The sequence below is a fragment of the Haemaphysalis longicornis genome, unplaced genomic scaffold, assembly GCF_048455015.1.
Source record: "Haemaphysalis longicornis isolate Haplotype H1 unplaced genomic scaffold, Haemaphysalis longicornis Haplotype H1 scaffold_9, whole genome shotgun sequence".
Lineage (NCBI taxonomy): Eukaryota > Metazoa > Arthropoda > Arachnida > Ixodida > Ixodidae > Haemaphysalis > Haemaphysalis longicornis.
This window is the reverse complement of record NW_027526460.1, coordinates 168,884,870-168,908,688: the sequence shown is the minus strand read 5'-3', so window position 1 is coordinate 168,908,688 and position 23,819 is coordinate 168,884,870. Positions and strand designations below refer to the sequence as shown.

Genomic DNA, 23,819 nt, shown 5'->3' with positions numbered 1-23,819 from the left:
TGAATCGGCGACATCGGTGCGCTCCGCGGTTATCAGGCGTAGCACTAAGCTGCTCTTATGTGTCCTAGAAGCGATGGTCGGGGCCGTCTTTTTCTGTGATCACGCCATAAACTCGTAACATAGCAGCAGACGATGGCATGGTGGCGGTGGCGGCAGGGAAGGTGATAACGCAACAAAGCTTGCATTGAAGCAGAGAGCCCAGCTATGTTACTAAAAGCGATTGAAAGAAATAAATAGATACGGTAAAAAAATTGTGTGATGTTCTTTATCTCGACATCCACCTTTCGCTTGCTTTTGGATCAACGTTACTCGATTGCCTTGTGGTGTTGACGGCAAATTTGACCTCCAGAAATGTGTTTTTCTTGTCAGCCCCAGCTACCGTCTTAATTTTATAGTACATGCCAAGTGTTTTTATATCTTTCTTGCACAATATTTGATACCTTGGTAGTGATCTTTATGAGTGACTCATTAAATTACACTGGATGTCGTCATAGCTATAGGTGCAGCACGTCACTGATTGCTTACGTCATGCTTACTGTTGTGTTGGCGTGGTTCGTGCGAAGGAGCAGACAAGTTTCCATGAGTGAGCGACGTTTATTTCCACATGCTCGACAGAGCGTGGCTGGTAGATATAAGCGCGGTGGCAGGTTGCGGTGCGCGCCTTTTATTCTTTTGTCGCGCATGCGCCTTATCGTCCTGACGATAAACTGCGGCGCTCGGCCGGACACCACATCCCTCCCCTTTTATATTGGGTAAATTAACAAGCTAGACTCCAGCTTGGTATCTGTCCGGTGGTCGACGGTCTCAAGTGGGGTAGCGTCTTGCACCCGCCGTCTGGATCTCTTGCGAAGCGGCTGGCCCACTGGTGGCAAGGATGGAGGGGGTCACCGGGTCGGCGCTTGGTTGAGACGCCAGGAACTCGTCTCCCTCCTGGTCAGCGTCTCCGCGGTCTGGATCCGTGGTCCGCGCGAGCAGGTGGTCCTTGTGACGACGCCAGGTGAAGCTGCCTCTGGATGTGGTAACACGAACGGTAAAAGACACAGGGCCGGACTGTCCCACAACAACACCAGGAACCCAGTTTGGCCTGCCTCGATAGTTGCGAACCATCACTAGGTCACCGACTGCCATGTCGCGATCAGAACGCGGGCGCGCCACGGTTTGCTTGAACTGGTTATACGCAACCCTTCCTCCCACCGCTGGCTTGACAACATCGAGTCGATTACGCAGCCGTGGTCCTAGTAACAAATTCGCTGGTGACTCATTTGTTGTCGCATGAGGCGAGTTGCGATAGGCAAGCAAGAACTTTTGAAGTCTCAGATGCAACGTGTCCGTTCCGCTAGGTCTACGAAGTGCGTTCTTAAGCGTCTGAATAAAACGCTCTGCAAGCCCATTAGAGCTGGGGTGATACGGTGCTGTAAGCACGTGACGAGAGCCCATCTCTTTCACAAAAAGCTTGAACTCTTCGGAAGCGAACTGCGGGCCGTTATCTTTGACAATGGTTTCTGGGAAACCGAAACGAGCAAACAGCTCTCTCAAAGTGTCAATTGTAGCCTCCGCAGTAGTCGAGCGCTGAATACAAACTTCGGGACACTTGGAGTGCGCGTCCACGACTACAAGAAACATTGCGTGCAAAAAGGGGCCAGCAAAATCGATATGCACGCGCTGCCACGGTGCTGTTGGCCAGGACCAAGGATGCAGGGGCGCTTTGCACGGCTCGCAACGCTGCTCTTGACAACTTGTAAACGCAGGCCTTGACGCGCTGCTCGAGGTCCACCTCGATGGACGGCCACCACACGTAGCTGCGGGCCAGTTGTTTGCTGCGCACGATGCCTGGGTGCCCTTCGTGGAGTTCGTCCAGCAGCAAGTTACGCAACTTTTCCGGCACGATCACTCGCATCCCGAACATGATGCAGCCTTGGTGAACTGTGAGGTCGTTGCGTCTGTCAAAAAAAAGGCTTCAAATCTTTTTCAGTCACAGACGACGGCCACCCCACACTTACGAACTCTTTCACTTTACAAAGCATGGGATCCCGAGCTGTTGTTCGGGCAATGTCGTGGCTTGAAACTGGCATTGATTGCAACCGCAATGAATAAAAAGTCTCTTCGCGTTCTTGCGTTTCATCTTTCGCTACTGAAAGCGGGAGGCGCGATCAAAAATCGGCTTCGGCGTTCTCGCTTGACCTTCTGAAGATGAGCGAATACCGATAAGCTGATAGCGTGACTGCCCAGCGCTGCAAACGCGCTGCTGCTATCGTCGGAATGCCGGTTTTCGGGCCCAAAATTGTTTGAAGTGGTTTATGGTCGGTGATTAAAGTGAAAGCACGACCGTAAACATAGAAATGAAACTTTTTGACACCGAATATTATTGCAAGAGCCTCTTTCTCAAGTTGGCTATATTTCTTTTCGGCATCGGACAGGGTACGCGATGCGAAGGCGATTGGCTTTGTGCTGCCATCATCGAAAACACGAGAAAGGACTGCGCCTAGACCGTACTGCGATGCGTCACATGATAGCTGTAACGGCTTACACGGGTCGTAGTGCGCCAAAATCGGTGGAGACGCAAGCAAGCTCTTTAACTTGGCAAACGCTTCCTGGCAACGAGCGTCCCAGCATCACGGGGCGTTTTTACGTAGCAGCCCGAAAAATGGTGCCACCGTTGCTAGGTTATGAAGGAACTTGCCGTAGAAACTGACGACTCCCAGAAACGACCGCAGCTGCTGCTTGTCTTTAGGTGCTGGAGCCTTGAGGAGTGCGTCAACCTTCTCCGTCGTTGCCGAGATGCCTTCTGCGCTGATTCTGTGTCCGAGGTAGCGAAGCTCCTGTTGGAAAAACGAACACTTCTCTTTCTTGACGCGGACGCCTCTTTCAAGAAGTCGTTTTAACACAGCTTCCAGATTGGTGAAATGCTATTCGTCATTTTTAGCCGTCACGAAAATGTCGTCTAGGTAGCAGCAAACCCCGGGTAGGCCTTTCAGCATGGTGTCAATTATTCTTTGGAAAATCCCAGTTGCGGAAGAAATTCCAAACGCCAATCGATTCACAGCAAACAATCCTTTCTGCGTGTTCAACGTGAGGTATTGTTTTGACGACTCCGACATGAGCACTTGCTGATAGGCCCGGTTTAGATCAATCTTCGAGAAATGCTTACCTACCGACAAGGCTGCGAACAGGTCGTCCACCCTCGGTAAAGGATAGCGGTCGACATCAAGGCACGGGTTAACTGTTGTCTTGTCACCGCAAATCCGTATGCTACCATCTTGCTTGATTACTGGTACAGCTGGAGTAGCGAATTCTGACGTCGTAACGGGCGATATAATTCTCAGTTTTTCGATTTTAGCCAGTTCAGCATCGAAAGCTTTTTGCAACGCGTACGGAACATTCCTTGCCTTAAGGAATCTCGGCTTCATGTCAGGTTTAAGAAAAAGTTCCGCTCGCTCTTCCGTTATCGTGCCTAACTCGTCTTTGAAAAGGAATTGGTACTTCGCCAGCAATGCGTCAACCTTTTTTTACGCCGATATGAGGAAAAGTGCCTGACCTTGTGATGTTGTTCAGGTTCCAGATTTTCGTCCACTCCAGCTGGACGGCGTGCAGCCACTCCCGGCCCAGTAAAGGGGGTCCCTTGTGGTCCACAACGTAGAGCGGGAGACTTGCAGAATAGTCGCCGTGCTGCACGTTGACCAAAGAGACGCCGTGAGGTTGTACCAGTGCTCCGGTGTATGTCCGAAGTTTTACTCTGGTGGGCTCCAGTACCGCCGAAGGAAATAGCTGACGGAACTGCGTCGTTGACATGACGGAAACAGCCGCTCCCGTGTCGAGCTCCATGTTCACCAAGACGCCGTTGATGGTCATCTGCACAATGACAGGGTCGTGTTGAGCCGCCGACACGCCATTTAGACTGAGAGTCGCAGATTTCCTCGACACAACCTCCAGTGTCTTCACGTTCCTTTTTACCCGCTTTTTTATAGAAGCAGTCTTACCACCACTTCGGCAGGCTCTCTGAATATGCCCTTTTCTATCACAGTTGAAACAGGTTGCGTCCAAATGAGGGCACGCTTCACTCCCGTGTTTTGGCGAACCACAGCGAAAACAGGTTTTACCTGCTTTCAGCGATTCTGCTTGCACCTTGTGCACGTCGCCGACTGTGGCGTCGCTGCCCCGTGCCTCCGCAGCACTCTTCTTGGCTGCTTCCATGGCAAGAGCGCGCTCCACCGCCTTCTTGAACGTAATCTTGCTATCCTCAGTGAAAAGCACTCGCTGAATGTCTTCTCGTAGCAAGTCACACACGAAGCGGTCCCGAAGCGACTCGTCAAGGGCCCTTCCAAACTCGCACGTTTGCGACAGTTTACGCAGCTCGCCCACAAAATTACTTATGGACTCGCCTTCTCGTTGACACCTCCGGTGAAACTTCGCCCGCTCTCCAATGACGGACGGCTTCGGGGACAGGTGGTCGCTCAAAACTTTCTTGAGGGCGTCGAAACTCTTCGTAGAAGGCAGTTACGGAGCTGTCAATGACTTCAACAAACCGTAGGTCTTTGGACCGATAATGCTCAAGAAAGCGTGTACCTTGTCGCTGTCGGGTACCCGGTTGACAATCAGGAACGACGTAAGCCGCTCTTCGTACGAAGCCCAATCGGTGCCGGACTCGTCGAAAGGTTCCAACTGGCCCAGACGCCCAACGAAGTGCGTTCCGGCGGCCTCGGCTCCAGTCATGACAGTCCACTGGCTTCGCACACTGCAAAAACAGTCTTCTTCACCGAGCGAATTTCGGAAACACTTGCCTTCCAAACTGAAGAACGACGCCTTCAAATCCCGTCCTCGTCGCCAATTGTTGTGTTGGCGTGGTTCGTGCGAAGGAGCAGACAAGTTTCCATGAGTGAGCGACGTTTATTTCCACATGCTCGACAGAGCGTGGCTGGTCGAGATAAGCGCGGTGGCAGGTTGCGGTGCGCGCCTTTTATTATTTTGTCGCGCATGCGCCTTATCGTCCTGACGATAAACTGCGGCGCTCGGCCGGACACCACACTTACGCAAAAAGACACGGGCAAATTTCCGGCAATTTGTGCAGTCGAGAATAGGGCCCCAGGTCTTGCTTGGATTGCCGCTATCTACAACGTGCGATGCGAAACATCCACTGCTTCTCTCTCCTACTGCGCAAGCGCGGACCTACCTGGCCAGCCGATCTTGTGCAGCGGGGATTTCTTCGGCAGTGCTTGCGGCGAGATATCGACACCGGCATCAAGTTCGGACAGTATAAAAGGATCCTCCCAGAGAACGCTCGGCAGTGGGCACGGCGCAGGGCTGCCAACTCTAGGAAAATTTCCCTAGATCTCAGGGGATTTGGGTTGTCTTTAGGGAAAAGGTAAATTTGCCAGAATCTAGGGAAATTTTTGCGTCCACATGAACTTATGCCTTCAGTCGTGTAATGGTGAAGTTAAAATTAATATTTTAAATGCATAGCATTTTAGTAACTCAGAATGTCACGCGGCGTTGGCGTGCCTTGTCGTAGTCCGCAGGCGCGCCTTGTCGTAGTCCGCAGCCAGGCCACTACACTATAAAAGAAATAACAGTTTCCGGCGCCCGGTTTCGAACCCATGACGCCGCGGGAGGAAGGCAAGGTGCCCGGCGCACTACCGACTGAGCCACGAAACCTTTTTTTTTTCCTTTAATGCCGGTCTTCGACACAACACAGAAACACAAAACAAACTTATTCACACGAGCAACTCGAGCGACAAGCCACCAACCTATATGAAGGCTGATGTCTCTCTAAAATTCCCTAAGCATAGTCAAGGGTTCTATCCTTGACAGCCACTCAGGAGTGTATGCCTTGCGCTTCTGGACTTCTACGTACTGGGATATAGACTCACGAAAACATTGCCGCGTAGGGCGGGCGTCCACATCACCGTGGAGCCAGGCCATGCGCGAGCGCCATATGCTATGCAAGGCCACCAACATAACGAGGTCCAAGGGCGCCCCCTCCTCGTTTTCGACCGCTAGATAGCGTATGCCATGGGGGCTCAGCGGGAAGTCTTTATGAAGGGTCCTCTGGAGGACATGCCACAAAAATACCGCAGCCCAACAATGCAGAAAAACGTGCTCTATCGTTTCTGGTTGTTTACAAATTGAACACTGAGTTCCCCATGGCACAGATGTCCCTCTATCCTGCATCCAGGTTCCAAAAGACAAGGTGCCTGTGTGTAATTTGAAGAAAAAGGTTTTCACACCAGAGTGAACCTCCATTCTTTTGACGCGCTTTAGCACATTTTGGCCTGGCCCAGCACGGTAATTATATCTATACATAGGGACGGGGAAAACAACATCGCAAATGTCCTTATACAGTTTTTTGCGTGTCACGGAGGACAGGTACTCGCCAGAAAAACGTGCGAATAGAAAACGGGCCGTCATAACTATTTCCTTAAAATACCCATACACGCCACCTGGCATGCACCATGTTGATACTACATATTCCGGCATGGCACGCGCCAGCCGTACTTGCATGACACTCTGCAAGAACGGGTCACGAACATCTCGCCAAAACAAAAACCGGTTTACCAGCTGTCGCATATAAAGGTGCGCCAGCCCAAGCCACCATTTCGGACTCTCCGAAACAGGTTTGTTCTGCTGCACCTCTCCCATGTTGAGCCCCAAACGAACACCGCAAATACCCGGTGAAGCCTTTGGACGTTGATTCGCGAACAATGCAGTACCTGCATGATATACCAAATCTTCGCTACAAAGAATAAGTTACATGCCGTGGCCCTTGCAAAAATTGACAACCTTGCCCCCTTCCATTTCTCGGCCTCCTCCCTCAACACCATTGTCTGGCTACGCCAGTATGGTTCACTATCCCTGGAATATTCCAGTTCAACGCCCAGGTACTTCACTGGAGTGGTGACCCAACTAATATTAGCGAAGGTTGGCGGTGTTGATGACCATTCCCCATGCCAAAATCCTAGGCACTTTGCCCAGTTCACAAAGCTACCCGTCACCATGCCAAACTTTTTGACAGTGTCAACTATCAACTGAACGCTTTCTTCGTTCATACAAAAAACGGCCACGTCGTCTGCGTAAGCCAAAAGTTTAACTTCCGACTCATGCAGTCGGAAGCCTTCGATGACACTATTTCTGATTATACTCATACACAGGGCTTCGATGTATATGCAAAACAATAGGTGGCTGAGGGGGCAGCCCTGGCGCACCGAACGCTGCACTTCAATTGGGGCTCCCAACTTTTTGTTCACGATCAGCCGCGTAGTGCAATTGCGGTACGCCAGGGCGACGCCCTCTTTAATTACATACAAACCCAACGTTCACATGGTCCAAAGTACAAAACAATATCTCGTGTGACACACAATCAAAGGCTTTTTCCAAATCAATCTGCAGGACTGCCACTCCCGTGTGCAGGGCGTCGCAGCACTCAAGGACACACCTTGCTTTATGGATATTTGTAAAAATATTGCGACCCTTAATTCCGCGCGTCTGATGTGGCCCTACTATTTGTTGGACAACACTTTGAAGCCTTTGTGCCAGAACTTTCATAAAGATTTTGTAGTCGACGTTTGTTAACGATATTGGCCGGTACGACTTGACAAATTTAAGTTTCTCCGCTTCATCTGTGGGACGTGGAATATGATGGGGGCAGTGCTTTAAGATCATACGCTGCATTAAACAGCTTCGTTAGCACAGGTACCATTTCATATTTAAACATCTTATAAAAAGCAGCGCTTAACCCATCCGGCCCCGGCGACTTTCCCGGGTTCAGGCTTTCAATAGCACATTTCACTTCGTCTTCAGAAATAGGTCGTTCAAGCCAGTCCTTCATTTCGTCTTCCAAACGAGGCAGCCCGTCTATGAAATCCCGCTTGAAGCTTTCTGCGTCCACCGCCTTAAGAGCGAACAGTGCTTGGTAATACTCATAAAAAGCATTATCGATTTCGCTTTTTTCACTCGTTACTTTACCCATGTAAGTTATCTCCTTGATCTGATTGCGTCGTGCATGTGCTTTTCTATTCCGAGCGCACGCTTTGTGGGCGCCTCACCTACTGCCCATTGCTCTGCTCTCGCGCGTACTAGGGCACCGCGGTAGCGTTCTTCGTCAATAAGTTCAAGCTTATGCTTTATCTGTGCTATGTCGTCCTTAAACACCCCGGGCATTCTGCCCTCCTCTAACGTTAATTTTTGCAGGATGATCCTAAGCATTTTTTACGAAACCGACACAGTTTCGTTGCACCGAACGCGCCTTATATCCTTCACTCATTTCTGGTTTGTTTCGAAAGCGCACGGCCGGGCTGGAGGAGCGGCAGGCGCGCAGTGCGCGCTCGCCGCTGCTCCACTCCGGCCGTGGAAAGCGCAACAAGTTGTCCCGCGCCTCCGAAAGATGGCGACACGGGTCCCGCGATCGAGAGATACGACTTGCCGGCGCACCCCCTCGGAAATGCTGTGCATTTGGTCGTGCCCCTCGCGAGGGGGATGTCTTTTTTTGTAGCCACTTCCATAAGTTGCTTCGTTCTTTTATGTACCTATGCATTTCAGTTTCTGGATGAAGAGCAGATATTTATTTCCCATTATGTGCATCGAGCGAAGCTATCGCTCCTACGTTTGACACTGCTGGTTTAAAATTGGCGGTGAGCGCGAACACAGGCGGCGCTGCGAAGCGCGCCTCCGTGACGTCAGCTTAAGGATTCTCGCATTTGTCGTCTGCTTCACTCAGGATCACTCTCCCTGCTGTTTCTTTGCGCTCGGTCAAAGTCTGATGCTTGTCCGCACCAAAATTGGCGTGTGGGTAACTTTTTATCATAATAATAGGCTTAAAATCGCATACACCAGCTCATGGTGTCAATTAAAGTATAGTTTTGGATACCACTACGGGAGAAAGATTGCCGGCGCCACCCCATTCCTTGCGAAGCCGGTCCTGTGCGGAGCGCGAAGAGTCGGAGCTAGGCGTCAGCTTCTCAAGTAAGCATTCGAACAAAAGGAACAGTCAGCTGCTAATAAACGACAACAGCGAAAATGGAAGACCAAAACAAATTCTAGGCCTTCAGGGCTGTCGGCTTTGGCAGAAGGCATCACGATTCCCGGTAATCATATGTAAGTTAAAATAGTTTTTGCAACCTTGCCGAACGCTCGAACGCGTTTTGTCACATCACTTTACGTTGTCAAGGCATGAAAGTTTGCCGACATGCACTATAGACTGCAAAAACTGTAGGTTGAGTTCCAAATAACCCAGTGTGTATATACGCTCGTGCTGATTCTATACCAGGCATCTAAGGAGTATAGAGGTTTATTGAGCAAAACGAGTCACGTCTTCGTAAAATTTATAGTAACACATATATGTTTGTTAAGACCTGGAGGGATATTTCGAAACATTTTGCACAGCCATATCTTCCCGATATTCGGATATGCGTTATAGGACAACTGCACTCAAGAGGAGGAGGAGGAGTAAGGGGAGGAGGGGAAAACTTTGTTTAACAATTAAATCGATCTGGTTAGTGGGCGGGGTCCTCAGTCCAAGACAAGAGAGTAAAAGTAATTTTCTTCAAATCATGGAACGCCATCCCGAGTAGAATAGGATTTGTTCTTCGCGCCTGGAAGGGTTGAAAAGCAATAAAGAGCTACTTGGAATTATTCTTCGGTTTCGAGTCTTGTAATATATGCAGGTACACTATTGATTACGTTAGTTAGCGAGTATATCATGCCTTCAACACCGTAATCATGTCATCATTGTTCGAGTTGAGAGTCAGTTTGTTATGATAACGATATAATTACGATAGAAATTCGTAGCACAAAAGCCGCCTTCGAGTACCGTGGACCACGTTGTTTAGGGCGCGATCGCGGTGGCGTAGCACAAACCTTCTCATTGTATTTGCATGTGAATAAACAAAGCACGCTTCGGATATGCACCTTCTTGCACGCAGCCGTAATGAAAGCCAATTTGTGAAGAAGGGAATGTATGCCATACGAAATGAAGGAAATATCTACACGACATTTGTGAGGCTCCCAAACATCCAGAAACCTCCTAATAAGAAGTTGGTGACGTCGCAGAAACATTCGTGCGTTGGGCAGAAAAAAAAAAAGGAAGAAACATTAATCCGATACAAGACAACAATAAAGAAACACAAGAAAGCCGCTGTATTTCCTGCTGTACGATGAGCGTGTAGAGGCCGCTGCTTGGTACGTAGTATTAGACTGTTGAGTCTTCATAGGAGCATCTCAAAAATACTGCAGGGAAGCCTACGCATTTTGAATACTTATCGAGAAGCTCTGATCGCTGATCCTCGCGAATAAGCAAGAAAGGACGAGTTACACACGATCTTCTGACCGATACTCTGAAGAAAGTTGTTCTTTATCTCCTCGTGTGTTGCAAACTTGTGGGGGATACAGCTTCAAATTATTCAGATGCGTCAGAAGCTGGCATAATAGCTGAGTCGCTAGAAATACGCTTTTTAACGCACTACAGCAACGAAGCGGGCGATTTCTAGCCCACGCACTGTTGCCCCTCACAAGCGGAGTGTAGCAGACGACAGCGGCGCGCATCCCTAAGCCGACGTCAGAGCCAGGGGGCGCCACTCAAAGATCTCACCGCCAATAGCAAAAGAACATGATTGACGAAGTTCATAAACTTGCTCGCTCGAATATGTCATGCACTGCGCATCGTCTGTGCTCGTTCCTATTATCCTTCTTTCATGTATACTTGGATGCTATTGCAAGTGCACATGCTCTGTGTCGTAGTACAAGATTTTTGTGTTTTGCATTAAATTTCGGTGCTCTTGATTATGTTATTTTTATAATTTAACACGTCTTCGGCTTATATACAAGGCGATGTAACACGTAGTGCTTCTTGCAATGTCGTATCGTTGTGTGTGCGCCGAGCGATTGCTTTTACTTTCTAGGTAATTTTCATATGTATTATTCGCTATTACATGCCCCACCCCGCGTAATGACCCTCTATTGCTTTTGTGGTTTGATGAAATGAATGAATGAACGACTTTATTTAGAAATAGGCCTGAGGCCCTGGGGGGTATTGGAAGACGAGGGAAGGGGAGTCGAAAGCCTCAATGAAAATCTCATGCACGCTATTAAACACAAATTGTCCGTTTGCAGGCCCTACTAGGGCTGTCAGACAGCTCTACACTGCTTTGTAAAGACCCATGGCAAGTGAATAAATTCCTACGCGTTCGAGAAGACTATAATCGGAACGCAGGCGCTCCAGGTGCTGCGCATTCGTACGTGGTGGTGGGCAATTGGCTACCAGCTGTTCTCGGCCGCTTTCGAATGTCGGACAAGACCATATTAGGTGAAACAAGTTCGGGACGGCAGTAGCGGCCCCGCAGAAATTGCACGTAGGTGCGTATGAAAGGGATAAGGGATGTGCTGCTGTGGTACCATTTGCGACAATGTCCGGACAAGGCATGCGGCGTCGGCGCATGCCTTGTTAATTAAGATTTCGCCCTGCCGAGAGAGGGATATCGAAGCAGGGAGAAAGCCTGGGGGGGTAGCTTCTTGGAGCCGCCGTTGACTTTGTTGCCGCAGTTATCGTCTTTTTTGACACCAGGCTCAATATGTAGGTGAAGTTTCGTCAGCGGGCGTGGTAGCCAGGGGAGGAGTCGAAAGAGGGCAAGGCCTTGTTGAGTTCCTCGAGGGCAACGTGTGAATCGGTAATGATGCGTTAATGATGATATTCGGGTTGCTGGGAGGTCTCAATTTGTTGGAGTTCTCCAAGAATGGCAAATAGCTCGACATCGTCACTAAGGCCGTACGTGTTGCTGATCTGCCGAGATCCATTCAGGATTGGGTCTTCGGGGCAAGTCCAGGCTATTGCTGCGCTCACGCCGCTAATAGCCGCATCTGTAAAGATGTCTAACTCCTCAGCGCCTTTGTCGTTGGCCAACTGGGCAATGTACTGCTCCCGTACAGTTCTTCGACGTCGCTCTATGGGGCGGCGACGAAGTACGCCGAGTGCCGGGCGTTCCCATGGCGGAAGAGCGGGCGGCGTATTGGAGATATCTGTGTGGCTGATTTGGTGGTCCCATTGTTGGAGAGCTTTCCCTTTGAGGGGTAAGGTCGAGGCGCTGTTGGTGATGCAATTTTGTCTCTTCCACGAGGATGGGGAGGGGTGGAAGAGGTGCAGTAAAATATTTAAAACAATACGAATTGTGCTCGAACATTTTTTTCACCTTCAGCTCCGTTACTTCAAAAACGGTTCAAACAAATTCATAATTATGCCTTAAAAGAAAATTCGGCAGTCATATTGCATAACTAGAACCAGAGTCCTTCAATGCTTTACTGGTCACAAAACTTCGGCGCTCGCTTCATATAGGGACCGCGCGCGCCACTACAGGCGTTACCGCCGCACGAAGGTCATCCAGCCGCCGCGCGTGCGGCGTATTGGCCAGCTCTTGGCGTGCAAACGCTCGCTGCTTTTGGTGTCTGCGCGCTGATTAAGTGTGTTTTTTTTTCGTAGTAGTTAGCGATGAATAGTCCAGTTATTGTGGTTAGCACCTGCCTTCAATGGGGTTTTATTTTCTGAAGTTACCGTAGACTTCGGCCGCGAACGGCAACGGCTTCTGTGTGCTCTGGCACAAGCGCTGCGCGGTCGTATTTACGGATTTTTAAATCTATATTGCTTCTTTTCTTAAAGCAAAGTTATAAATACCACACATACGGTAGCTGTGAAGTCACGGACTGCTGCGGGCCTATCGATAATACAATTAAAAAAAAACTGAAAGAAACCAAGTACGCTTCGTTCAGACTACGCTTAATGAATCCGTTGATTGCTCTGGAATGCACAGAACGCTAAAAGAGATAGCCCAATAGTGCTGTCGTTTCGATGAGTGGGTACATACTTGAGAATATCTAAAAACGCTGAGAAACGCGAAGGATCAAAACACGAAGAGATATATGTTGCACCATGTGTCTTTCTGCTTCCGCGCTTTGCAATCCTTGCAAAAACAGAAAGCGAAAAAAGAACAATGAAAATGATTTTATCACACGCAACAAAAAATTTCAATGTTACGAAGGGAGACAAAAAGAGCGTGGTCCAGCGCACAAAAATTTATTTTTTCGCGCTGCGATGTGCACCACTCGGAGGAAACAGAATATTGCCACGTAACCAAGAACGACGCAAAGCTTTTCTGAACGCAGTGACCTAGGGATCTCCTGCGCTACAAAAGACTAGAATGAAACACAAACGGCGAAGAAGCAGTCCGCAGTGTGACTTGAACAGATGAACGTCGATAAAGTGAGTTGCGCGGCGTTTCCTATGCATGCATTACTCTTGGAACGTTATTAATTTCAGATCCAGGGAAACAGGATCGAGAACAGTGTCGAAGAAACAAAAAATCAAGTTAGCGACAAGGTGGCACCCTTTCTATATCAAACAATATCGCCCGACGGGACGTACGACAAAAAGAGCAAACGGGCGCTCCGGTTGAAACGCCAGATAAGAAACCGGAATCCGCCTCGCGCGGTTACAAAACAAACAAAACGAACCCTAAGGGATAATTCGCGGAAATATGAAAATTAAAAGCACAAGGACGTGCCAAAGCTTTTTTACACGCGAGCCTGAGCGCAAGGTAATACAAGTTTGCAAACGAAAATGAAGCACCGCTACATACTGACTGATATGGCAAAAATCCGGCTTTAAGATAGCCTTGTACAATTCTAGGCCCACGATGCTCTCAAAAGGGTACATTGCTTTTTCCATTCTCACATACAGTGCCTTTCCACACACTGCGGGACACTTATAATCGAAGCTGAAATCTCCCGTTGCTTGCCTTGGAATGGCGCCCCTCCATTTATCACACAGCTGCCCGTCGCTCGGTCAACAGAACAAAGAAACATTTTCTGTGGAATCGTTGTACAAGGAACGACATCCTGGGACGCAACACATGTTCGGCATCGTCGTTGCACTACTTAAGACGCATCACAAGAGCGCGATATGCACGATACATTTTTTTCCCGCACAAAACAAACACAACTCGCCGCGGCTCCGCCGTTCGAGCCAGTCCAACGCCGCCCGAGGAGTGACCTCAGTGAAAGGGTGGCGCCACGGCGTGGCGGCCAAACGCAGCATATGAAGCTCTCCCATTGAGTTACGGAGCAGTTTTGTGACCAGTAAAGCATTGAAGGACTCTGCTAGAACTCAGTATCTGAGAGAAAACATCTGATAACCGCATTCAGCAAAAATCTAGGGAAATCTAGGGAATTTTTTATCTGAGCTAGGGGAAAAGTGGCTCCGCAGGTTGGTAGCCCTGGCACGGCGCCAACGCCAGCATGAAGATAGCCAACCCTTTTCTGTTTGTCGTCCAGGCGAGAAAACCCAGCGGAAAATGTTTTCGAAGCGACGATGTTTGCTTGTTTTTGCTGCCGCGCCCACGGCCTTTCGCTGAGCTGCTTTGTAGCCTACGTGTTTCGTTGCGGTTCTTGTTACTACTTAGCGCAGATGTTGAAGCCAACCCGGGCCCCGGTAACGACCAAATCATGGAAGAGCTAAAAAACATTTCGGCGGACACAAATGACATCCAGAAAGAAAAAGGCGTAACTAATGCAAAGCTAATTGCGATTGACAAAAAACTAGAAAAAAAAATGCTAGTTACGAAAAAAAAAAGGTGACCGAGAGCGTGCAGAAAATAGCTGAATAGGAACACAAACTCGCGGTGATGACTAGAAAAGTCCACGATCTAGAGTCTAGACAATAGAAGCAGACGATCTAACCTTATTATCTATGGTGTAAAAGACAAGAAAACGAGTCTGAAGACATTTTGCGTGAAAAAGTCACAAAAGAAATCTTTCAGGATATCTTGGAAGTAAATACATCATGCATTTAACGTATCCACCACCTCGGCCGAGTTCACCAGCAGGAAGAAGCCAAACACCGGCCCATAATTTTAAAATTGCTTGACTATCATGATCAAACCGCTATCCTCAAACAGTGTAGAAAGCTTCAAGGCTCAGAATATTCTATTAGATCCCCAGGTGGTCAAAATTAATCCTGAGCCTCCACTACGGCGCGCCTCATCGCCTGCTTTGCGTCGGCACGTTAAACCCTACGATCAATCAATACAGAGGAAGGCTGCCCGCTTCATTTTTAACAAATATAGACGTACCGACTCCCCAACCGCTCTGCTTCGTTGCGCTAAACTTGCATCGCTTGAAACTCGCTCGAAGTTTCACCGCCTAAAGTTTTTGCATCAGCTGATTCATCACAAGCTGAGAATAGATTCAGAATCATTTCTCATACTTCATCGCGCAAGGGAAACACGACACAAACACATGTTAACTGCCGAGGAATATCTTTGTACGAACAACGTCTTCTATTATTAGTTTTTTCCATGAGCCGTAAGAGAATGGAACGCACTAGATGATTCCTTGATAGCACAGCGAACATTCGAGAAGTTTTGTGAGCGCCTTGGCGAACACTTGTTAACGTGAACGAGTGTGCGACCCCTTTTTTCTACGTACCGTGACTGTATTATTTGCCAAATGTTAGCTCTTTTTACATTTCATTTTCTTCCTGTTTCTGTGTTCATCCGTTACTATTAGTTTCTTGTACTAGATAAGTGAACAGGTTGTGATCGCTCTTGTACTGCCCTCTCTGTCATGCATGATTATTAGTTTCCATGTTCTGTACGTGATTGTTACGATTCACTTCTTTGAAACGACACTGTATTACTGGCATGCCCCTCCTGTAATAATCCCTTCTGGGATTGACAGTATTCTGAAATAAATAAGTAAGTAAATAAATAAACAAATAAATAGATTATTAGCCTTGTTGCTAACTGCGACCGGGTCGTTTGTAAACCAGGCTGCCGAAAAGACAGCAAAATGACATCTTTGGACACACCTATGCAGTCAAAATGCTGCTGCACGCTTTATCTTTCACTCGCGTTCGGAACGACGTCAGTCGCGCGCAGCCGCAGAGCAGGGAGGCCAAGCTAAGTACACCAGAGCAGGGCCGGGCTAGAACGGCGGCGCGCGTTGCGGTCCGGCCATGACCAGCCCGGCCGTGACCAGAGTTGACCGCCTAAAACGCGTAAGCAACAAAATGGCAGCGTTCATGAACCGTCGCATTGTAAATGTATGTCACATGATGCGAACTGACCAATGATGATGGCGGCAGCACGGAACAATAGGAGAAAAGAGCGCCAATGCTCTGTAACATTATCCAGTGACACCAGTTTTACCTACTGAGCCACCGTGGCGTCTTTTCCACCGGAACAGATGCCGGCACCACCGCTGTGTCACCTAAATAAAAGAGAAGGCAAAAGAATCACGCCAGTCACTCAAAAGTCAAGGAAGGCAATGGGTTATGGGTAGAAACGAAATAAACAAAACATCAAGAGAGAGAGAATCAACTTTTGCTGAGCCCAATAAGGTATTGGACTAGTGCACGCCGGCACCATATGGTGTGGAACCCTCCTCTCAGGTCCCATATGCGTCTAGCAGCTCCTGGCCCCTGGCTGCCAGCGCGGGCTGGATCGTCAGGTCGGGGCTAGACAACAAGGTCTCGATCGCTCTCGGGGTTCGGGTGTGGAAATGCGGGTAGGGGGCGGGCGGATCTCAATAGACTCGCACTCGGCCAGGACGTGTGCCAGAGTGCCTTGTCTGTACTTGCAGAACGGGCAAGTATTCGTACCTGTCCGGGTACATCTTCTTTAGAAGTGTGGGATGGGCTAGCCACTCCGCCAAGGCGTTCAGACAAGCGATCGGCCTTCCATTCAGCACTCCAAATGATCGTTGTGAAGCGTTGGGCATTCACAACACGCTCAACGAGTTGGTGGAGGCACAGAGAACGGCCCATTACGAAAGACCATCCTAGAGCTGGACCGGAAGACACCTGTTCGTTCGCTAGGAATAGCATACGAAACACCGGCGGGCCCGAAAGAGGATATCCCTCCTGAATGGCGAGCGCACCTCTACGTTCCTCCACTCCCAAAAAACGAACGCAGACCGGAACGAGCACGCACGCTAGAAGACATGGACTACGTTGACGCAGCCGAATATCGTGTAGGCGACGCCATGCCTAAACTAGCAGTCAGGCACGCCCCAAAAATGGTTGGTTTTCGGGGGCTCGTGCCCGAAACGTTGTCGTCCAGCAGTCTCCCGCACCCACCCGTCACCCGTGCTTTTCACATGAATGTCACGGCAGCAGGCGCACGCTCGCGCGACGAATCTGCAGTGGCCGGAGCGCCCCTTTTGTAGCGTGAGGCTAAGGTTGAGCAGTCTCGCGTGGCTCCTGGAAAGCCGTGCTGCGCATGCGCAAAGAGCAGTGACGTCACACGGCGCAGAGAACGTTGCTCGCTGCCCGGCATTTTTGCGTCCGTTAGTCGCGTCCGTTAGTCGAGGCCAGCAGCAAAAAGCGCATATTTGGCGCCTTGTGCCGCCGGTTGTCGTCGATCTTATTTTTGCTTTTACGCTCGCGCTCGCGGGGCTGTCGGGGCAACAAGGCGGCGGAGCGAAGAGACAGAAGAGCGCCTTTTCGACGCCTCGCCCTGTCATTTTTTTTCCATTTCTTTTCTTTTCTTTATTCTTTCTTTAATAGTGTACATGTATAACAGCAGACCAGGGCTAAAGGCGAAAACCGCCTGACGGGGTCCCGGCCCCCTTTCTACGTTAGTACATCAATTCACATCAATACATTAATGAATACATTAAAACAGTTCTGTCAGAGTCACTCAGAGCATAATGCAGAAAGGAAAACATTGAAACAGTGCACTTATCACTTTCAACAAAGTAACAGAAACATGAACATGAGCATTTATCAGTTTATACATTACCAGCCTTACCCTCACGCCGAAATTTTCATTAGCGTACAAGTAACAAACACAAAAGCCAATACAAAAATGTAAGCCATATTGATAAACACAAACAAGCAAAAAGATAAAATTTGTACTGAGGGCGATGGATTTTGGCAGACATCAAAGCATTTCAAAGTTGTTTCTATCCCCCTTTTCTAGTCCATAAAACACCACAAGTACATTGCATAGAGATACAGGTTACCGAGTTATCACAGAAACATTTGTGTTTACTAAAAGCGTCCTGCACTTCTTTTTAAAGGTGGATGGGACGTCGGAAAAATTCATGCTCAGTTCTTGCATATTTAGCACTTTTGTTGACTGAAAATCAATAGTCTGCTGGCCGTAATTCGTCCTTATAGGCAATGGCCTTCGTTTTGGATTCCGGATATTATATTCGCCTGCACTTTCAGATGGTAATTTATATATCCCGCTCCTGTAAATCCACTGTAGAAGCTTAAAATAACAAACTTGGTCGGCTTTCAGCATGTTGTATTTAATGAAGAGTGGTCGTGTTCTTAGATCGCGCCTATCACCTTTGAAATTTTCGCACATTCGCAGAATTTTTCTTTTGCAGAATAATTAACTTATTGTAGTTATACGCGGTTGTGGTGCCCCATACCAGGATTCCGTAGCTTAGCCTAGAATAGAAAATAGAAACACGATAGTCTTTCTTGGGCTACTTGAACGCAGAAATTTTGGTCCGTCTGTCTGTCTGCCTGTCTGTCTGTCTGAATTGTCCATCGAAATGGAACTATGCGTCCGGTAACAAATACACATTGCGAAAGGGAAACACACACAAAAACAACATTCCAGAAATGGCTGCCGCTGGCCTACGTACAAGTTGTAACGACTAGTACCACGCAGGGTACAACATAGACAGAGTGGAAAGTTAAGTTGTCGGCAAACGCGAACGGTAACTTCAGGGTAGAACCACCACAAATGTTAGTAACGGTGCTACAGTCTTAGATCGTTACAAATACACATATGGTACAGATACACATACGGCAAAGTTACTCGGCCAGTGTAGCGTGAGCTACACTGGCTGAGGTTGAGCAGTTTCGCGTGGCTCCTGGAGCGCCGTGCTGCGCATGCGCGAGGAGCATTGACGCCACACGGCGCACAGAACGTTGCTCACTGCCCGGCGTCTCTCACCCACTCCACGCGCCCAGCGTCTTCGCCGACCTCCGTCCCGCACGTGGCGCCCGGTCCACGTGGTGGTCATGCGAGGGGTGGCCGGGTGTGGAACCGATGGCTCGTGCGTCGCAGCAACACCGGCGTGCGCCTGTGAAACCAGCTTAGCTATGGGGCGATTGGTGACGCTGCGCCGGAGCCGCTTGATAAATATACATGTGTCAAATAATGCGTATACCGTGTATGTGTCACTGAAGCAGCAGTAAGCAAGCTAATCCTAGACAACGAGGAAAGCTAACAATAACTAGCTGAACCTTAGCTCACGCTACGTATATCCTGGCATAGCCGAGCTAAGCCACTGCTAATTTTTTCTTCACTTTTTTGTTTTCGTTGCTCCCTCACTGGTAGCCAAGTTTTCGCAGAGTGGTCAGCCTCAAACATTTTCGCCCCTTTCTTTTGAAAGCTTTTTTGTCGACACGTACGAACTCACTGCGAACTGTTCGAACAGAATAAATAAGAACGTGCAGCGCTAGGAAGCATAAGCGCTCCACAAGCAGCAACCTGAGGGGGCACCATTTTGTTTATTTCGCCTGAGCCTACTGCCAAGAATGGCGGACCGGCAGTCCGCGCATGCGCAGATCGCTACTGGAAAAAGGTCCATTACTCACGGCCGCATCGCTCGCTACCGGGCGACCTACGGAAAGTGAGGAGGTCCACGGCCATATCCAACACCAGCGCAAAAATAATTGTTAGCGGTTCTAAATCGGCAGTAAGAAATTTTGCAAAAGGTAGGGTTACGCCTCGAACCACGAGCATACTCGCGAAAGCGAAAAAAGTAAGAAAAATTCGAATAACGTGGACACAAGCACCATCTGGTCTTACAGGAAACGAGATGGCCCACAACGCCGCCCGAGATTTAATCGAGTAGGCAGACGTCGACCCCACCTCGTCAGATCGGAAAGAGATCGCATAGTGTCGTGCAGAGAAATCATAGATCATTACAGATTGGCAAGACGAAAGTATTCCGCCCCTCACCGCAGCCTCACGAAACAGGACTCGGTATGGTGGAGGCAGTTACAGACGAACACGTTCAGAAACCCGGTTGCGCTCAGTCGCTGCCATCCCGACATGTACTCGGGAGATTGTACGCTATGCGCGGGTCGGGCGGACCTCTACAACATTTTATGGTCGTGCCCCGCAAGACAGAATCAAAATGGTGCAGCAAATGAGGAGCAACTCGTTCACTGTAACGAACATGGAGCAATGGAAGACCGCTTTGCTCAGCCCCGACCCGGAAGTGCAACTCCGGGTCATCCGGATGGCCGAGGCCGCCGCCAGAACCCAGGGGCTTCTGGTTGACGACTGAGGAAGAGGGGAGGAAGACGAGTAGAAGACGCGGACTTATCATCCGTCCTTTTCCCTTTTAATCTCACCACGGGCACAATAAACATTTCCACCGCCACCGCATTATTCAGCGTTTAGCTACACAAATATTCAAACTACTTCTCGATATTCCCGTGGTTTTGTCTCTACACGAACGCCATGACAATTCCCCACGCGGACGAGTTAAAAGTCGCCCGAAAAATAGGTGCGGATGTCTCCCCAGAGTGCAGTCTCGTAAGAATGCTCGGTATGGCTGTAGAGCCTTGTGGCAGCGCCGATGTCATGATATCCAGAACAGAAAAGATCTTTCGCTACTCACACTATAAAACACTCAATCAAGAGGAGAGCAGTAATGAGACAAGGATGTCGCCGTGCCTACTGTGCCACAAACTCACCTGCACCATCACCGTCAAGACAAAATATAAGGCAGCCCTCAACCTCGCACTTTTTACCGTCATAACGGACCGACAACCAATAGACAACGGGGGTAACAAAACAGATACTCAGAGACGCGGTGGAGGGACATAAAAAATTCGTAGGCAAGGGATGGACAGGGTCAGTGGGAGAGGCGTACGTCCCGCAGGGTACCTAAATAAGCTTCTGAACGGTGCTGATGATGATGAAAGGTCACAAATTGGGCCTTATGACGCTTTTGAAGAAATGAGAAAAACCACTCTCTAACCCCAATGCCTCGTAAACCGAACTATTCGTAAACCCTAACTATTTCTTGCTCAACAGAGATCTTTTCTATCTCTTTCTCTTAGCAAAAAATCAAAAGAGAAAGACGGTCAGCCCATTAAAGATAAACACGAGTATAAACACTTTGAAACACTGCCACTGTCGCCTTCTCGCTAAAACCGATCAACTACCTCCGCAGCCGTAACCTTTGACGCTCACATTGTAAGCCACAGAATCGCAGACGGCCTCGTCTGTTTTGGGCACGACCAACTTTACTTCGTGGTTTTGGGCTAACGGGATTTTTTTTAAAAACCCTTGCTGCTAATCTAGCTCTTCGCTGACGTTCGGTGCTCGTGATGAAAGAATCGTAAATGCAGCAACTACGTTCCTCAATGCTCCGTGGGTGTAGAAGTAAAGCTATCACGTCCTATACCTAACACCTACACGTAGACGTCATCTGCAACTTTTTATCGACTTTTCAGCGACAACTTTGTGAAATTCCACATGACATATTTTACTGTGGTATTTTTCATACTTATGTTGTTGTTTTTTCTATCTACTACAACAGCCCCCCCCTTCCAACCGGGGCGCCCAAACATCAGCGCATGAAGCTCGTCCCGACCACATTCGTCGCTCACAGATTTACATGGGGCGAAATTTACCAAGAGACGGCCGACATGCAGCCACTCGCAAGTTCCGCTCTCTCAGGGGCTCCCACACGGGCAAAACACTTCGGGATATGAAGTGATATCAGCGTTTACGTGAGGCTGACGTGCGCGACCGTTGATACGAACGCGTACGCAGGGATGGGAGAGAGTTGGCTGTCGAACGGTGACACGGCTCACAGGCGTGCGTTAGCGAACTGAGCTCCCAGCTGCCCTAAATATCAGCGAGAAAGGGAGGAATTAAGGTCTTAATGAGAGGGGGGGCCAGCTCCCGGCCTTGCCTTACACGTCCGTAAATGAAAACGAGCGCCCGTGTTGTGCAGTGTGCGTGTGTGCGCGTGCGTTGGGTTAATCAAATGTTACGCTTTCGCGTTTTGGCGTTCGTATTTGTCTCCGTGCACCACCATAACTCCTGTTGCCTCTCCTGCCCACGGTTGACTGTGCACGAAAGAGGAGGACATTTACTTTATGTAGACCTCTTCCTTGACCTAACTGGCGCAGTAGGACTGGGGATCTTCTTCGGGCAAGCTTTGGGCGTTTTTTCTTGAGTGCGCGCACGCGCGCGGCCCGACGTGGCCCGACACAGCGCGCGACGCGCTTGGCACGTTCCCCTGCACGGCGCGACACTTTGTGCCACCAACGCGTGCGTGCTTGGCGGTATGACGAGGGCTGAGTAACGGTTCCGCCCGCGCCAGAGCCTCACCGCATGTGACGTTACGGCAGCGGCGACCCGTCGGCGACAGGCGTTGCTCGCGGTCGGGCCGGGCCCACGATCCAGTGCGGAGGCGGCGCTGTCATGCCCGTCTTGCGCTGCCGTACGTGGCGCAGCCTCTGCGCGGCGCATGGAGCAGGCCGCGGAACTTTCACGAGGTGATGAAAAGTCGCATCGATCCAACAGCAGTTGGGAAGCGATCGCCGGCAAGCAAAGCTGAGCCGCACGGTTGACGCGAAGAGCCGAACCAAAGAAGACGGGGCAACCAGTAGCGAGCTTGAGCGTTTACAATGGAATGGAAAAACCCCGAAGTCTCCGGCGAATAAAGGTTCGTGGTGGGTATGGGTGGGCAGAGGAAAAAAGGGCTGGTGTAAATATAAAACGCAGGAGGATGTAGGAGGAGGTGGGTGGAATTCGGTCTCAAGTTAGCGGGGAGATGGCCAAGGAAAATCCGTCTTTCGTTTTGAAATCGAAGGCATATATCCAAAGAATATGGTCAGTAGGGATAACAGAGTCGCTGATCACTGACTCCGTGGATCGAAGCTCGAAAGCTTGGACCACCTCGAGCCCACAACTCAGAGCAGTGTTCGCGCACTTCGGTAGCGGCGATGAGTTATAACGGAAGTTTTGAAGTTTGAAGGTAATTTAAACCAAAACAGATACACATACAATGTACACAGGGACCCAACAATGTTGTCAAAGGGTCCCAACCAAATAATACTACACTTTTATAACAAGTTGGTACTGGCAATTCCAGCAGCAAAAATGGATAAAAACGAAGAACAAAAATCACGCTATCACATGCAATTTTCAGACATAAGATGTTGCTTGACACGTTTTTTAAACAATATCAAAGAAGTAAGCTTCTGAGTTGCGACATTCAGCTGTCTATTCCAGCAGGTTGCTTCTGTGAATTCTGGTGCGTTTTTTCCATGATTGGTACGAATTTTAGGCAACAGAAGACGTTGTGGGATTGTTCGATGAGAAGGTTGCAAGCAAACTGTGTTTATATTTAATTTTTGATGAAGAATTTGGAACATGAGTTGCGATATGTTATACGTTACTAAATTAGAGACATTAAGTACATAAAAAATTCAAACATATTTACTATTTTGTTACTTGTACAAGTCAAACAACTCGAAGTGCTCGTTTTTGTAACCGGAGAATAGGCAACAGATGTGTTTTATATGTGCAGCCCCAGACTACGATACCGTAATTTATCTGGCAGTGTACGAATGCATAGTATAAGTTGACAAGTATGTCTGAAGTAAAAGAAATGTCGACATCGCGCAAGTACATGCAACCCACAGGACGCCTTTTTTACGATTAAGCGTATATGATCAGTGAATTTTAAATGATTATCAATAACAATACCTGAACACTTTGTGTTGTTAGTGCGTGCAATCAACGACGAATTATAAATAACAGGAGATAGCTCTTCTACTCGTTTGGCCTCTG

At 48.9% G+C, this 23,819-nt stretch overlaps 1 protein-coding gene across 2 annotated transcripts; it reads right to left on the bottom strand.

Annotated features, from left to right (window-relative positions):
* Positions 1-593: 593 nt before the first annotated feature.
* On the bottom strand, positions 594-4,343 carry LOC144151952 (uncharacterized). 2 transcript variants are annotated; one of them, XM_077683138.1, is made up of 4 exons: positions 4,098-4,216; positions 3,536-3,849; positions 1,745-2,819; positions 594-1,009 (listed from the first exon to the last, which is right to left on the bottom strand). In XM_077683138.1, exons 2-3 carry the CDS (start codon positions 3,847-3,849, stop codon positions 2,660-2,662), a joined length of 474 nt encoding a protein of 157 aa, XP_077539264.1. In that variant the 5' UTR covers positions 4,098-4,216; the 3' UTR covers positions 594-1,009; positions 1,745-2,659. The 2 variants fall into 2 exon arrangements, with proteins under 2 accessions (XP_077539264.1, XP_077539263.1); XM_077683137.1 differs by having other exon boundaries at positions 3,536-4,343.
* Positions 4,344-23,819: the final 19,476 nt, after the last annotated feature.

What these genes read in the sequence shown, in the direction of transcription:
- LOC144151952 (XM_077683137.1), bottom strand. Translation starts at nt 4,191, where the DNA reads ATGGAAGCAGCCAAGAAGAGTGCTGCGGAGGCACGGGGCAGCGACGCC. An exon ending in AACCTGAACAACATCACAAG is followed by an intron (nt 2,820 to 3,535) that starts GTCAGGCACTTT and finishes TTTTTCCAACAG; the next exon opens with GAGCTTCGCTACCTCGGACA.